The sequence below is a fragment of the Cydia pomonella genome, chromosome 28, assembly GCF_033807575.1.
Source record: "Cydia pomonella isolate Wapato2018A chromosome 28, ilCydPomo1, whole genome shotgun sequence".
In the NCBI taxonomy this organism is placed as follows: Eukaryota; Metazoa; Arthropoda; class Insecta; order Lepidoptera; family Tortricidae; genus Cydia; species Cydia pomonella.
This window is the reverse complement of record NC_084730.1, coordinates 5677068-5694897: the sequence shown is the minus strand read 5'-3', so window position 1 is coordinate 5694897 and position 17830 is coordinate 5677068. Positions and strand designations below refer to the sequence as shown.

General features: G+C 37.2%; 1 protein-coding gene across 1 annotated transcript in view; it reads right to left on the bottom strand.

Moving 5' to 3' along the window:
• Positions 1-6067, bottom strand: part of LOC133533062 (scavenger receptor class B member 1-like) — a 55494-nt gene extending 49427 nt beyond the window's left edge. The window contains exon 1 of the mRNA XM_061871992.1: positions 5694-6067. Within this exon, the coding sequence (XP_061727976.1) occupies positions 5694-5949 (256 nt within the window). The 5' untranslated portion in view covers positions 5950-6067. The remainder of the gene's footprint in view (positions 1-5693) is intronic.
• Positions 6068-17830: the final 11763 nt, after the last annotated feature.

Sequence of the window (17830 nt, the reverse complement as noted above, 5' to 3'; positions counted from 1 at the left end):
AGTGTCTCTCGCGCAAACTATTCAGTTTAGAATTTTTTTTTATTAGAAACCTCAATGTCATTTTTGAAGACCTAATATTCCATAGATACCCCACACGTATGGGTTTGATGAAAAAACATTTTTTAAGTTTCAGTTCTAAGTATGGGGAACCCCCAAAATTTATTGTTTTTTTTCTATTTTTGTGTAAACATCTTAATGCGGTTCATAGAATACATCTACTTACCAAGTTTGAACAGTATAGCTCTTATAGTTTCGGAAAAAAGTGGCTGTGACATAATCGGACAGACAGACGGACATGACGAATCTATAAGGGAATCTATATATAACGTAGTATACTACGTAAACACTTATATTTAAAAAATACCATCGCCGTATGTGTTCATACTCATCATCATCATATCACCCGAAAGACATCCACTGCTGAACAATTTATTGTTTTTTTTTCTATTTTTGTGGGCTTGCTATTTGGCTGCGGTTTTCTGTAAGGTGGAGGTACTTCCCCAGTTGGGCTCTGCTCTAGGTCCGCAATGACATCCGCTGGCTGTGCCCTACCACACAAAGCGAGATGACGTTCACAATGCCTATACCTCTCTTTTGGACGTAGTTTAAGGACGTACTTGGATCCAAAAAAGGTAAGGGTAATACATTTAATCCTTTAAATATACTATTACGTATTTTGTTTATTATTCCTATCAACTTAAACCCAGATCAAGTGGAAGAGATAGTAAATAACCGCAGGTAAAAAAGAACTGCGATTATCGCTAAATTCGCAGAAAGTCGCAGCATTAATTGTATAGTATTATTTGGCGTGTTTGAACTTGAGACCGCCATTACTCATTATATAGCAATAACAATAGGATTAAATCGTGGCTGGTGAATTCTTTGTAAGTACTTATTAACACGAACAGTCGTCATTAGGCATATCGGAGCGGCCGAGGCGATCACAAATATCTGAACACGCCTCTATTGTCAAGGCGCTAGAGTGCGTGTTCAGATATTTTTGAGCACCTCTGCCGCTCTGATATATCTGATGGCGATTGTACAGTAGGCGGTGTTTGAAAGGATTTTGATACTGTTTCTGTTATCTTTCCGTCTGATACTCGTAATAAATGAAAATTTGAAATAACATTTTTTTTAAACACTTATGCTTACATGTCTGTGAAGTAGGCATATCAAAGTCTAGCAGATCAAGTTTTTTTTTGGAGTTCTAACAGCATGCACCATACTACTACTAAATGATATGCTAGTGTGTGAAGTTAGCATATCATTTGGTAAAAATCCATACTATTGTTTTTTATGATAAAAACGCCAGAACTATTGCTATAAAGTATCAGGAACTCTAGAACTATGGTGCATGCTGTTGGAACTCTAAAAGCGGCCAAGTGCGAGTCGGACTCGCCCATGAAGGGTTCCGTACCATTTATGACGAATTAAAAAAAAACTACTTACTAGATCTCGTTCAAACCAATTTTCGGTGGAAGTTTGCATAGTAATGTATATATCATATATTTTTTTTCGATTTTTCATTCTGTTATTTTAGAAGTTACAGGGGGGGGACACATTTTTTCACTTTGGAAGTGTCTCTGGCGCAAACTATTCAGTTTAGAAAAACATGATATTATTTTTTTAAATTTTATGACGTTTAAAAAAAACTACTTACTAGATCTCGTTCAAACCAATTTTCGGTGGAAGTTTGCATAGTAATGTATATCATATATTTTTTGTAGTATTTTCATTCTGTTATTTTAGAAGTTACAGGAGGGGGGTGGGACACATTTTTTCACTTTGGAAGTGTCTCTCGCGCAAACTATTCAGTTTAGAAAAAATTATATTAGAAACCTAAATATCATTTTTGAAGACCTATCCATAGATACGCCACAAGTATGGGTTTGATGAAAAAAGATTTTTTGAGTTTCAGTTCTAAGTATGGGGAACCCCCAAAATTTATTGTTTTTTTTATTTTTGTGTAAAAATCTTAATGCGGTTCATAGAATACATCTACTTACCAAGTTTGAACAGTATAGCTCTTATAGTTTCGGAAAAAAGTGGCTGTGACATAATCGGACAGACAGACGGACATGACGAATCTATAAGGGTTCCGTTTTTTGCCATTTGGTAACGGAACCCTAAAAAGGGATAAGTGAAACCTTACTCCGACAATAATAACTTTCGTATACAGTCTTAACAATGCTGTTCGCATTACGGGCCAGGGCAAATAAGAATGGGTTCAGTACAGCGGTGTCACGCAAACGATTTCGAACCAATCGAACCAATAACGCCGTAACGCGATTGGTTGATGAGTCAATCAATCAATCAATCAAAACTTTATTGATAAAATATAGTTATTTTACATGTCAACTCATTATAATATATCTATTTAATCGCACATTATTATTTTATAGATGAAAACATTAGCTACAAAATATAATTATTTCAAAGTTCATTATCATTACAGGTCGAATTATTTTAACTTCGAGTTCGCGACTATTTGCGTTAGACTGCACGATTGGCTCGAAATCGTGATTGACACCGCTGAACTAGCACCATTCTTAGTACTCGTAAGGCGCTTCCTTAGATATATGTCAATGCTGTTCGTCGATTCACTCACTTTCCCACAAACGAACCGCGAACCACGTTCGACGTGTTGCCTCTCTGTCGCACTTGTAAATTCATACGTAAGCATGACAGGACGTCGAACGTGGTTCGCGGTAGGCCCTCAGGGCTATAACCGCGAAAATCGAAGTTCATCAATTGCGGGTATTTTTCTCTGTCACTCTGATTACGTTTTAGTAAGAGTAATAGAGAAAGATCCCCGCAATTTGCGAATTTCAGTTGTCGCGATAGGCCCCCAGCAGTGCCTTTTACGCATTAAAGCACTTTAAAAGTCATACTCATATTACCTCTACAAGTTGTGATTACGTCGTATTACGGTCAAAATGGAGTAAATTGTACACTTCGAACGGAAGACTTCGTACTTGTAATGGCACATACGTAATAAGACCGCGGACTAAATATCTCGGCAATCAGTTGACTTTTGACACTCGACGCATCGCTTACTAAGTACCATGCCATTTAATATATCAGATTCAGAGTAATATTTTACAGGCAGGGGGGGGGGGGGGGGGGATATACAATGTATGCCCTCTGCGGCGTCTGCCCGCCCCTCTAGGCCTGCGGTGATATACCAACTTGCCCCCCCTAGTTCACTGGCTGGCTACGCCCTTGCGGGATCTTGACGACCGGTCTGGCCTCGTGGGTAGTGACCCTGCCTATGAAGCCGATGGTCCCGGGTTCAAATCCTGGTAAGGGCATTTATTCGAGTGATGAGCATGGATATTTGTTCCTGAGTCATGGGTGTTTTCTATGTATTTAAGTATTTATAGATATTTATATATTATATATATCGTTGTCTAAGTACCCTCAACACAAGCCTTATTGAGCTTACCGTGGGACTTAGTTAAGGGGGTTAGGGGCAACTATCCCCCTATAATATGGCCCTAAATCGGTTTAGCGATTTAAACATGAAGAGGTAACAGGCAGAGTTTCTTTCGTTTTTATAATATAAATAATATTAGTAGGGTTAGTAAGGATTTACTATAATATTTTTTTTCAAAAATTTCATTTTTGGTACAAGTTTTTATCGCTGACTGTACTTTTCACAGGCTCATCGAGACAATTCTCAAAACCGCAAACACAATTAAGTTGCGTTGTTTTATCACAGAGTTCCCATGGCCACCTCCTGACTCCATCATCAGATCACCTCGATGGTACCATAATATTGCATTGTCACCCTACTTACATATGTATGCAAAATTTCAGCTCAATCGGAAACCGGGAAATAGGCCAAATTTTGCTTCCAACATTTATCCCACTTTAACCTACATACATACATAGTACATACATCCTCAGGGCAAGTTGAATAAAAGCTTGTTAGCCTAGCGGTAAGAGCTTCAATCCTGAGGTTCCAGGTTCCAAGTAGTTCAAACCCCGGCTCCCAATGTGTTTTTCGGAATTTATGTACGGATTTTTTTTTATTCTTTTTAGGATTCCGTACCCAAAGGGTCAAACGGGACCCTATTACTGAGATTCCGCTGTCCGTCCGTCCGTCTGTCACCAGGCTGTATCTCATGAACCGTTATAGTTAGCCAGTTGAAATTTCTACAGATTATGTATTTCTATTGCCGCTATAACAACAAACACCAAAAACAGAATAAAATAAATATTTCTTTCCAATCTCGAGGTTCTCATCCAATCACTGAAGTTAAGCAACGTCGGGCGGGGTCAGTACTTGGATGGGTGACCGTTTTTATAGATAATGGTACGGAACCCTTCCTGTGCGAGTCCGACTCGCACTTGGCCGGATTTTTTTTCGATTTTTTGTATGTATTTGTGCATAAAATATAAACGCTATTTGTAAAACTGTAACTCAAAAATAATTTGAACTCACGAGAAGTCACTTATTTACATCTATCCATAAGGATATTTGAGCTAGGTACCATGGTGGCAAAATCGCAAACAACACGGCGTTTTGCACTAAGTAACAATAAAAATATTAAACGTATGTTTTTTATGTAAGTGGCTTTAACACTGAAATTAGGCGAATTCCAAAAAAGTTTATAGGACATTTTAGTTTTTAAATATGATCAGGAATATACTGTTAAAATCTCTCGCAATGCTCACGGGCACCGTGTATATAAGGATATAAGTTTAGTATACATTTATATTTGTGCAAATAGGTATATTATTATAATAATTTCGACTTGTAACTACTTTCTACAATCCTGCACCAAACGAATAGGTTCTGTGTTGACCCAATTTGTACCCTTTGTTTTAAACTGTGCAATACAATTTAAATAAATAATTAATTACATTACGATACAAATGCTTAAAATAGGAACTCGTATATATTTACAACACTGCGTTCGGTCGTGTTTTAATGTATTCGTTGCGAATTATCTAATCGCACATGAATCGTTCAACGTTTTACAGTACATGTGGCCCTCTAAATTTTCGCCATAATTATCGTACTAGTGAGGTAAAGTAGCACCATATGTATTGTAAAATATTTTTGCGCCGAGGCCCTGCATTTGTCCCTGAATAATATTTAATCATATTGTGTCTTTTTAAATGTATTAAGTATCTATTTAACATGTATATGTGTAAGTATCTTTTTTGTACATAGTGTTCGTTTGTCTTTATGTTTTACTTTTGACTCTCAATTGCTCAAAGGTTGACTGGAAGAGATCCCTTATAGGAATAATTATTATTTTTTTCCTTTTATTGTATCTTTACCTGTCACTTATGAACAATAAAGTGTGTACATACATACATACATGTTTATATTTAACTGACACAAATGTATATCAAGAGTGAAACTAACTGCCATCAAATTGTTTCGCATGGCAATTTTAATATAACACATGTACCGTGTCTTATGACTTAGGAGAATACATGATTAATAATAATAATAAAATTATAGTTAATTTGTATTTAGTATTCAAGGTTATTATTGACATTATTGTACTACGTAGTTTAAAAGGGTTTATTTAGGCAATAAATAATTTTCTGATTTTGATTCTTTATGTCTATAAGGAAAGGGTTGACAACACCTCATGTGTTCCAAGCGTCTATACTACGTAGTACTAACTAGGTGATATGCTTGTTTGCTACTATAAAAAAAACACTGTACTTACAACAATAGTACTTCTTCTCGCTCCGTCTCCCCCAGCACAACGCCGACCACTGTTTCGTGACTCCAGCGCAAGTGAAATGGGCCCCTCCGCACCCGGCGCAACCCTTCAATCCGGCCAGGACTGTGTCCTCCCGTATCAGGATCCTGGGAACTTTCTCTTCCAACATTGGAACTGATGATGACATCTTCCCAAGCGCCTGATGATCAGGACATTTGTCTTCCGAATGCTCGTGGAATGGGACTGATTTTTCAACCATTTTTGCACTTTTTTTTAATTAAATGAGATGAAATGACATGTGGATTTGAAATAGGCGCACACGACCGTCCGCGCCCGATGTTCGGATGAGACTGAACTGGAGTGACCAACTACGACGTGACTGATATGTGAGATATGTTGATAGTGTGTTGTTATTATTGCTAACTAGTGTAAGTGCAAAACCAGTTTTAGGACGCACTCGTATTATTAACCGACTTCAAGAAAAACTAATCGGCCGTTTTTTCAGAACTCCGTCACGTGTGAACCGATTTGGAAAATTCTTTTTTTGTTCAAGAGTATACTCGAAGAGTTCCAAATTGGTCCTATTTTTGTCAAATCCTTTTCTACCGATGGAATCCATGAGTAATTGAGAGAACTCTTTATATCTTATATGCACATAATTATAGAGATTTTTTGTATTTTCATCAAATTAAAAACCCAAATGACGCCTTGTCCAAGACCTTGGCCTTTTGCATCTGACTCTTGATCACCAAGCGAGAATCTCTCAAGATATTGGTCGAGACTCTTCGTTATGAGACCGTTCGCTGAAACGATTATCGCGACACAAATGGCGGTTATCTCGTAAGCCAAGGCTAGGTACTTACTGGGCTTGTTCTCGGTTTTCACGAGATTCTCATCATGGGCGATGGTGATGTCGACGACACAGTCCGACATTGCGATCGATCTATTATCACAATGTCAGGCTTATTGGCTACAATAGTCCTGTCAGTGATGATGGATCCCAATAGAGCGTGGCAGGCACGATCATTTTCGAGAACAGGCGCAGGTGAGTACTTGTAGTACGGTACGGTACTTCGCGGTCAAAGAGCAAGTTGCTGGTGACTAATCCTGGCTAGGAGATTAGCTATCTCTGTGCAAGTACTTACCGTTCACTGGACTTTATTATTATTAGTACGCAATAATAATATTTCCACAGAGTAGTAGATACCTAAGAAATTTGTTTATTTATTTATTTTTTATTTATACAAGGAATTCCAACAACTATAAAAGATAAATTAAACTTTTTTGATAACAATACAGAGCCAAGTATAGGAACTCGCACAAAGAAACTGGATATATAATTACATGGTACTAGATACAAAAGCACATGTGATACAAAATTTACAATATGGAAATATATCAAAGTTACAATAAAAAAAAAAGAAAAATGTGATGTGAGCAATGAGTAAGAACACTTATAATTTATAAAAGTACAACTTATATTCGCAATTGGATAAACAACATGGACCGGGCTCAAATACATTAAAGTTACAGATCACACTCCATAGCATATTATTTAGAAGCACTAAATTACGCCTTACACAAGGGATTGAGCAATTAAAAACGTCAATACCTATCTAGATCCTTCGACAAATTAATAACATTTCCACAGACTATTAGGTACCTAAGAAATTTGTTGCAACAAAAACAGTCTTCGAAACAGTTTATCTATTAGCTTTTGCGGTTTTTGAACACACCATAAAGGTGTATGATATGTTAGATAAAAGTTTTTAAGTGTTCTACTTATTTGAAAAACATAGAGGGCCTACCGCGAACACTGAAGTTCGCAAATTGGGGGCATCTTTCTCTTCTAATCCAATTCAGTCGTAATTAGAGTAACAGAGAAAGATGCCCGCAATTTGCGAAGTTCGGTGTCCGCGGTACACCCTCAGAGCTCCAATTACCTGTAGGTATACTTATTATAGAAGCGATGACATCGGCAAGTTGTGGTAATAACAGCTCTTATCTCGTTGCAATACAGTTTAATTTAAGACGGCGTGCAGATACGCATCAATGTGATAAACGCATACGACAAAACATCGTAAAAAAACCAGTCAAGTGAGAGTTCGTTTTACTCGCGCACCGAGGGTTCCGTACAAACTTTGAATTATCTCGTGTAACTATAAAGACGAAAGACTTTTGAACAGAAGTACCTATACTAAGTATATTTGTGTACAGCGCCATCTATCAGCAAATTGTCTAATTTGCGCGATGTAGTGCACGTATGTTGATTTTTCGAGGATAATTCTGTATCATGTGAACCGACTTCAAAAATTGATATTTTATTTGAAAAAGGTGTATTTAATGTAATCTCATAGAAATTTCAGGTGTAATAAACACACGTAAAGTTGGTGAAATTGCTAACTGAACTCGGAAGAGTTTTTTATTAGTTAAAAAAAAAAGTTACCAAGGTAGAGGTCTGTACTCTGTACCCCTAGTGTAAATAAATTCGATTTCGAAACGTGACGTACGCGTTTGCGTTTAGTCTCATTTTGTATTGGATTTAGAAAGAGCGCGTCAAGCGGGACGTTTTGGAAACTCAAAATCCTATACAAAATGAGACTTAACGCAAACGCGTTCGTCACGTTATGATGTCGATTAAATTTACACTAGGGGTACTGATTATATTTTTCCTGTAAAATTTATACCTATAGGTAAACTTCGGAGATAAGTGGGGGGGGGGGGGGGGGGGTATTTTTTCTCTGTTTATTTATAGGTATTTATTCTGTCTCTATACAAAAAGAAAAAAATGTAATGGAATGTACAATTTGAGCTCTTTCAAATGATGCCCCACTTGAACTAGCCACTAGACTTTGAAATTTTGCCCCCTCTTCATATTGCGCATTTTCCATAGTAAATAGATCAAAAATAATTCTATCAATGTGTCTGAGTTAGAGTTGTTCATAACTATTCCAAATTTCAAATCGATAGCTTAAGTGGTTCTCGAGATATTTAGCGATGTGACAGACAGATAGATAGACAGACGGACGGACGGAGTCGCACCATAAGGATTCCTTTTGTACCTTTTTGGTACGGAATCCTAAAACGTGTAAAAACGGAACCCTAAAAAGTTATGCGTCAACAAAGTTTTTGATTCACTTTTAGCCCGAAAAAACCAGCTAATATTTCCTTATTTTCGAAACAACACGATTCACACAATAAACCAAAACGATTATCATATATATATATATATATATATATATATATATATATCATAAAAATAACCTCACTATACAAGAAAAACCGGTCAAGAGCACGTCGGGCCGTGCTCAGTGTAGGATTCCGTAGTTACCCGTTCGTCCCAATAACCTTAAACGGTTGCTATCAGAACCTCTAGTGTAAATTTATTCGATATCGAAACGTGACGTACGCGTTTGCGTTTAGTCTCATTTTGTATAGGATTTAGAAACAGCGCGCCAAGTGGGACGTTTTGGAAACTCAAAATCCCATACAAAATGAAATTAAACGCAAACGCGTACGTCAGGTCACGCCATCGAATAAATTTACACTAGGGTACAGATCAGTACCCCTAGTGTAAATAAATTCGATTTCCAAACATGACGTACGCGTTTGCGTTTAGTCTCATTTTGTATTGGATTTCGAAAGAGCGCGCCAAGCGGGACGTTTTGGAACCTCAAAATCCTATACAAAATGAGACTTAACGCAAACGCGTTCGTCACGTTATGATGTCGATCAAAGTTACACTAGGGGTACTGATGATTAAATTAAAATATTAAATATAATATACATGGCAATAACAATTTATACCTCTAAAATAATAACAATAATTAATGTGCAGCTTTCATTTGAATGTCTAAAAGTATTTCACGCTGTTTCCATTTGAACCCGAAATTGGAACTACAGTCTCTAATAGGCGGCGGTAAGTTATTCCAGCACTTGGTAGCTTCGAACCGGAAGCTACCACGGAATGCAGCATATTTATATTTTGGGGTAATGAGCAGCTTCAGGTTAGTGATATTACCTACGTTCTGCCTGCCTTTGTTGTCGCCAGATTAATTTCTCCGAAAGATAAGACGGCTTGCCGTATTTAATTACACCAAACAGATGAGGCCCTAAGTGAAGGTGTTGCCTATGTTCCATCTTAAGGAGCCTTGCACTGGATAGGTAAGGTGAAACCGATGTTCGAGGGGGATTAGGGGGAATGTTAAAACAATAACGGGCACAGGCATTTTGAACCCTTTGGGTCAGCTTTTGAGTTTTCTTGTACAGTCAGCGTCAAATACTCTGTAGCAGTCAAAGTGGCCAAATAGTTCGGTACACCATACTAAATATATGGTGTACCGAACTAATTGCCTACTTTTTCTCTTCGTATATCGTATATCTCGTAAAGCACTTTCAGCCTATAGAAACAGTTGCGGATCGTGTCAATAACATGTTCCTCAAAACGACGGACAATCCATTAAAATACCAAGTTTACGAGCTTTGTGTACTCGCTCAATTGGAATATTATCGTCACATTGCAGAAAGCCAGAATTTAGTTTTTTACTTCCAACGACGAGGAATTTGGACTTGGCTGGGTTCAAGATTAGGGAATTTTTCGCAGATCATTCAGCTATGTTCGAGAGATCTTCATTCATACGACGGATTGCTTCCCCGACGTCTTGTTTATCAAAAGGGACCATACAATCATCAGCGTATAAATTAAATTGACTATTTTTGATGCTTTGTACAATATCCACCGAGTACAAGATAAATAACAATGGGCCAAGAATAGATCCTTGGAGCACGCCTCTTTGAACAGGTATACAGACTCTTTTAATAAGAAGATAAATAATAAAACGTAGTGATTATATGCTCTTTGGGTAGGAAGTGCAAACAATGTTTAGGGTTCCGTAGCCAAAATGGTAAAAACGGAACCTTTATGGGATTAAATATGTTTGAACTGAACTCGTACCACACGAGTACGTATGAAATCAAAACACCTTATACATTAAAATAATCACCGTATTGTGGTGTTTTTACATGGGTTTTCCTAATGGCTCTTAATGGCGTTTGAAACATAATGTTCTCATATAATACCCAAATGCATTTTAAGGAAAAAGACAAAATGTTGATGTGACGAGATATTAATGGATGACTCACGAATGCAAGTAACTTGACAATAACATCATCATTTTGACGACCGGTCTGGCCGGGTAGTGACCCTGCCTATGAAGCCGATGGTCCCGGGTTCAAATCCTTTAGGTTTTTAGGGTTTTAGGGTTCTCAAAGGTTGGCAACGCATAAGTGGCTCCTCCGATGTTGCTTATGTCCATGGGCGGCGATGACTGCTTCCCATCAGGCGGCTCGTCTGCTCGCTTGCAGCCTATTACATAAAAAAAAAAAATCCTGGTAAGGGCATTTATTTGTGTGATGAGCACGGATATTTGTTCCTGAGTCATGGGTGTTTTCTATGTATTTAAGTATTTTATAAATATTTATATATTATATATATCGTTGTCTAAGTACCCACAGCACAAGCTTTATTGAGCTTACTGTGGGACTTAGTCAATTTGTGTAACAATATCCTATAACATTTATTTATTTATTGATCATCAGCCTATACTGTACTTCCCAGCTTCCCACTGCTGGACATGGACGGGTAAAAAAATATTTTCGTTGTCTTGTTTTTTGTCCACAAAAAAATTGACGGAGTGGAGCTTTTAGTAAGAGTTTTTAATTTTTTTCAATATAATCTACAACCAGAAAGACATGCGGAAGCACTCGAATATTTTATTTTCTACTTTTTTTAGGGTTCCGTAACCAAAGGGTAAAACGGGAACCTAGTACTAATACTCCGCTGTCCGTCCGTCTGTCCGTCTGTCACCAGGCTGTATCTCATGAACCGTGATAGACAGTTGAAATGTTCACCGATGATGTATTTCTGTTGCCGCTATAACAATAAATTCTAAAAGTACGGAACCCTCGGTGGGTGAGTCCGACACGCATATGTCCGGTTTTTTTATTTATTTAACAGAAGACGGAAATACAAGCGTGACAGAGTGGTCACAAACAAGACACAAAAAAATTTAGATACAGGCCTCTATTGCACAAGGCTTGGGCTAATATTAATAACTATGACATTTGTTTGTAATCGACCCCAAAAAAAAGGTTTTAAAATAAAAATTCGGCCGTATTTTGCGTTTGTTAGGTACCTCAGAACTCCGTCATTTCTGAATCGATTCAGAAAAATATTTTTTTGTTTAAAAGTACATACTAACTATATAGTTCCAGTTTGGTCCCATTTTTGACAAAATCTAGTTCCGATGATAGATCCCATCAGGACCTGGGTATCGAGAGAACGCCTCAACTTACAGGCGTTTAGCGATTTCTGTATTTTCATCAACAAACCAAGCATTTGCATTCAAAAAAGTGCCATTTGATGAAGTAGAGCTGCTGATGAAGACCATAATGGAACTCTTCAACAACGCGTAATTCACGTTTGGCAATTAGTCTTCCTCGTTAAGTTTATTAAGTATCACCTGCACCATCCCACTAACCCGGGGTTAACCGGTTAAACCGATAACCCAGTGTCAAATTGTACTGCTAACCGTGGTGACTCCAGGTTTAACCGGTTAACCCTGGGTTAGTGGGATGGTGCAAGTGTCGCTAAGGAAGTAGGTAGGGATTTTAAATAGTTCAGTACAAATTTTAGGCCCTCTCTTATATTGTATACCAACCTTTTCTAAGTAGCATCATTTTCTATTCCTGGTTACCTGATAATAAATAAGCAGTGTTTATTTTGCAAAAACAGACACGTCTGGGTAAATTAAGAGCAAGCCATTACAAAAATCCAAAAAATATTTTAGTAAAATTCACCAACGTACCATGCGTACAGCCATCGCTGGCCCACTTCCTTTGATGTGCGGACGAAAAACCGACACCGAGGCCATCCCATCGCCATCCCGCCGCGCCATAAGCCATCCGACACCACTACCCTCTCTAGACGCTGGCCCAGCTTAGTGGGCCACTATGATGGTCCATCGTGTAGAGGAGCCATAAAGCCCGACCAGAAATTGGTCATTGTCAAGGGGGCGCTGTTACTCTCTTGTAAAGGGTGACAGTTCAGTTTAGTATGAAAATTTCAGTTCCAGTGAAATTCCGCAATATGGCGCGTGATCAATATAATATTGGCCAGCCTTTAATATTCAAAAATTCAAATTATTTGAGATAGAAATAGCTAAACAGTTTTTTTGCTCTATATCTGACTAATTTTTACATTTCCTGCTTAAAATATGCATACAGTATATATACCTACAGTATCGTATATTTAAAATCTATAGACTATATTGATGACGGTAAGTAATGAATGAAATGAAAACCTTTATTTCACGCAACTAGAGGCCCATAGATAAATACCTTAAATATTACAACAATATATTTTAAAACTAAACACTGCAAATAATATTATGATTGCGATGCATTACGCAATCCCGCCGTGTCAGGGAGCCGGCCGCGGAACCGCCGAAACTTGACACTCATCGGCCAAAACTCATCTTGTTGAAGGTCGCTAGACGTTCAGTCGGAATGCTCACCACAAACGAATTAAAATTCGCATTGTGTCGAGATTCCAACTTCGCGACTCTCAGAACGAATCCGGACTAAGGCCTTGGTACATCGAGACCTAAGTCCCACCGCCAACGCCAATATCCAAATCAGAATCAAACACGCGTAGTGACACTGTGAGTGTTGTGTGCTAATAGACCAACAAGTGTGGACGCGACCAGGGCCCTATTTAATAAACATTACAATCTAACAATTTTGTAAAAAAGTGACAAATTTGTTAAATTTTACTTACAAGTGCTGTTTAATAAACCCTACAAATAAGTAAGAAAATACAAATAAATAACTTACAATTTTCACATTTATAAACGCTGTTTAATAAACGTTTACATATGTTAAAAATGCCTGTAGCTTTTGATGACAATATTGTGTTTACAAAATTGTAATGGTAAGATTGGTAAGGTACAATTTACATAAAATGTAAGTTTTTGCCACAAGTATTTAATAAACAAGGGTAGACTTCTTGCTTTTTAATTTATATTTTATTAGGTATCTCACGCAATACATTTCTTATTGAATTGGTTTACCTATTTGTCATGAGGTAAGCTGCATTACGCTTTGTGTTGTGTTGAAGTTCTTGTCCAATTTTTGTTAACAAATATTCGACGGATAGTCTTACATACTCGAAATTTTTCGTTAAACGTGAAATCTGTCACATTAAAAGCAAAATGTAATTCTTTTACAAAAAAACTCTTCGTCTTCGTTCAATTACATATTCATTATCACTGTCGTCACTATTGCTGTCACTACTCGTTGTTAGAACCATTTTTTATTCTTAATTAGATTGTCCGACACACCTCATCAAGTTTTTACACATCATGAGAGCGCCTGTCAGAATTATATTACAATTTACAAAATATGTAAACTTGTAATTACTATTATGTGTTCAATAAAGTAGTTTTCCATACAAAATTGTAAAATTGTACCTGTGAAGTGAAAATGTTTATTGAACCAAATTATGTAAAATTGTAGATACAATTGTACAATTATGTAAGTTTTCCACCATGACAAATTTGTAAGTCACATTTTTTATTGAACAGGAACTTGTAGACTTGTAACCTGTCACCTACAATTTACAATTTACAATTTGTAACATTTATTAAACGGGGCCCAGTGGTAACGTTGAAAGCGAACGCAGCCGACGCGCACGAATGAGGGTAGACCGAACGCGGTCTATATACACAACTTTGACATCCAGCCGCTATCTCCAGTTACCCGTGAACAAGATGCTTGTGACTGCGTCGAAATATCGGGAGCTAAAAACAATATAAAAGGTAATCACGGTCCATCCCGGTCGATTTAAGTCTATTGAAACTAATCGTGAATCATTCGAATCTGTTACAAATAAAGGTTTCAATATAAAGGGGCCCACTGATTGCCAGTTCGCCGGACGAAATTCGCGTGTTGCAAAAGCTGACAATCGCGAATAACTGACAGGTCGATATCGTCCGGCGAACTGGTAATTAGTGGGTCCCTTTAAACGAAAATCTAAGCAATATTATAAAACGTGTATGTAATAATGAGGCTGTTCATAATTATTGGACGATGACTGTATTCATGTATTGTATACTACAAGGGTAATAAAAGAAACCTATAACTTAATAGAGACCGCATACGATTGATACGATACGATTATACGATAAGTAGTTAATTAACTAAGCACATAATTTTTTTTTTGTAATATCACCCTTACAATAATACTGACTCCTTGCACCATCCAACTAATCCGGGGTTAACCTGTTAAACCTGAAGCTACCATGGTTACCTGTACCATGTGACACTGGGTTAACGGTTTAACCGGTTAACCCCGGGTTAGTGGGATGGTGCAAGTGGCGCTTACTTACCTAACGAAGTAGATGGTTATGTTTACAAGTAAAAAATACAAAGTTTTATTTATTTTAAAAGATGAATGGCTGTAATTAGCCCAGACATGACGGCCCGCCCTCAGGATCAAGGGCTTCTGATAAGATAGGGCCATCGGAAATGGCCTGTCATAACAATATTTAAGGTTTCTGCTTGTTAAAAATTAATATGATATTTCTAATTACAATTACTTCGTCACTACAATTGTTTCCAGTAATTAAATACAGCAATTTACACACAAAACCAACCAACTTTCTTATTTAACAATTCGGGGTGTTTGTGACACTTATGCTGAAATAGATGTCATACACTTAAGAGGCTGTCAACACCCAATGTCCTTGAAATGGATGTTACTTAAACAGTTTTTTAAGAAAGACTATTTGTTTTAGTCAAGTAAGAAAACTATATGTTCATAATTATATTTCAAAGACCGTGGTTGTACTCGATAGATGATTGAACGAAATCGGCTCGATAGAAAATAATTGCAAAGATTGGTCTTAAAATCACAATTAAACGGTTTTATGTCTTTATTGTTTTGACTTATGGGTCTGCAATTAAAATCACAATTTTAAAACATTTACATCTAAACCGCTGTTGAGTAAAATATTACACTAATAATCCACTTTTTTTTATTTAAATATTTTTCTTATTATTCCCTTGCCCAGGCCCAGTAACATGCGACAGTGCTATCTCATTTACTCCGATACAAATAGACAGTGTGCGCGCTTTAGGTATTGACAGCCTCTTAATAAAAAGTGACCAAGTCCACCGTCCGTCGTACCGTCCGTTCATACCAAGGTTTATACCTATACATCGTGTTTTTGTATTTCAGTTAATTTCAAGGGTGCATCCCTGAGCTTAAATTAAGTAACTTTCTCAAAGACACCGGTATTCCAATTAACACCATTTCGGAGATAATCAATAATTATTTTTTATCTGATAAGGCCCTTACGAGCGTGTACACTTGCCTTAGGGCCTGTTTACATATTGATTAGTGCTCAGTAAGAGTTCATACATTTGCTCCTAAACGTAACTAAACTACTTACCAGATCTCGTTCAAACCAATTTTCGGTGGAAGTTTGCATGGTAATGTATATCATATATTTTTTTGAGTTTTATCATTCTGTTATTTTAGAATTTACAGGGGTGGACACACATTTTACCACTTTGGAAGTGTCTCTCGCGCAAACAATTCAGTTTAGAAAAAAAATATATTAGAAACCTCGATATCATTTTTGAACACCTATCCATAATCCATAGATGGACACGTATGGATTTGATGAAAATTTTTTTTTTGAGTTTCAGTTCTAAGTATGGGGAACCCCCAAAATGTATTGTTTTTTTTTCTATTTTGTGTAGAAATCTTAATGCGGTTCATAGAATACATCTACTTACCAAGTTTAAACAGTATAGTTCTTATAGTTTCGGAACCCTAAAAATGAATCTGAATCTGATGTGTGAATCTAATCTCGGTCTTTTTATGTACAACCATGATTCAACAACATATATCAACAGTTTATATAATTAAACCCTTTAGTTATATCAATAACTAGTTATAATAAATGTTGATTATTAATATTTCGATGAAAACGACCGCCGTTAACCATTTAGGTTATAGGTACGTCAAATGCTAACAAAATCTGTCATATTTGTTTACATTATTTGTCTTTTCTATTGAACTCCATCGCAATACCTAATAAGTAATAAAATAATACCTCTTTGGTGTTGCAGGTGTCCATGGGCGGCGGTAATCGCTTACCATCAGGTGATCCGTCTGCTCGTTTGCCTCCTCTATCATAAAAAAAATACAAACTGATATCGTGCTGATAGACCGATCGCAACGCCGGACCGAAAACGTCGACGTCACCATCCCCCCCCCCCCCCCCCCCCATCATGAGAATCTCATGCTGAAAGCCGAAAAGGATAAATCCAGCAAGTACCTGGACTTGGCTCACAAGATTACCGCCATTAGGGATGTTGAGTCGACGATGATTGTTCCGATAGTCGTGTCAGCGAACGGTCTTCTAGCGTAGAGAACACCTTGAGTTGAGAGACTCTCGCTAGGTGGTTGGATCAAGGGTCAGATGCAGAAGGCGGTAGTCTTGGACACGGCGCGTTTATGTAGAACGTCGGTTCCTCTCTCTGCGGCCCTGACCGCCGTCAACTTGGGCCCTGCCCCGCTGCTGGCGACACCCTAGGTTAGGTTTTTTTATAATATGTATGTATGTATATACTTTATTGTACATAGAAATATAAACACGAAAAACACAGTTACAGAGTAAGGCGAACTTATCCCTGTATAGGATCTCTTCCAGTTAACCTTTGAGGAAATGAGTAGGTAAAACAGAAGTAACGGTGAATGAATGACAAACACAAACAAAAGTGTACAATCACTGAAATTAATGAAATGCACGTTTTGAATACACATTGATACAAATATACATAGATAGAAAAATAACCATAAAATAATGCATACATACCGAATTCGAACCAGAAGTAAAGGAAATTAAAAAAGTAGTACTCAGTGGAACTCGGAAGTCGTAACCAAAGTATCGGAAAGCCACAATTATGTTTGTATTATTTTTGTATAACTTTTAGTATTTTACTTTTATATCCATGTTATAAAAGCCTAGCCTAAGATGAAAGAAAAATAAAGAGGATAACAGAAACAAATA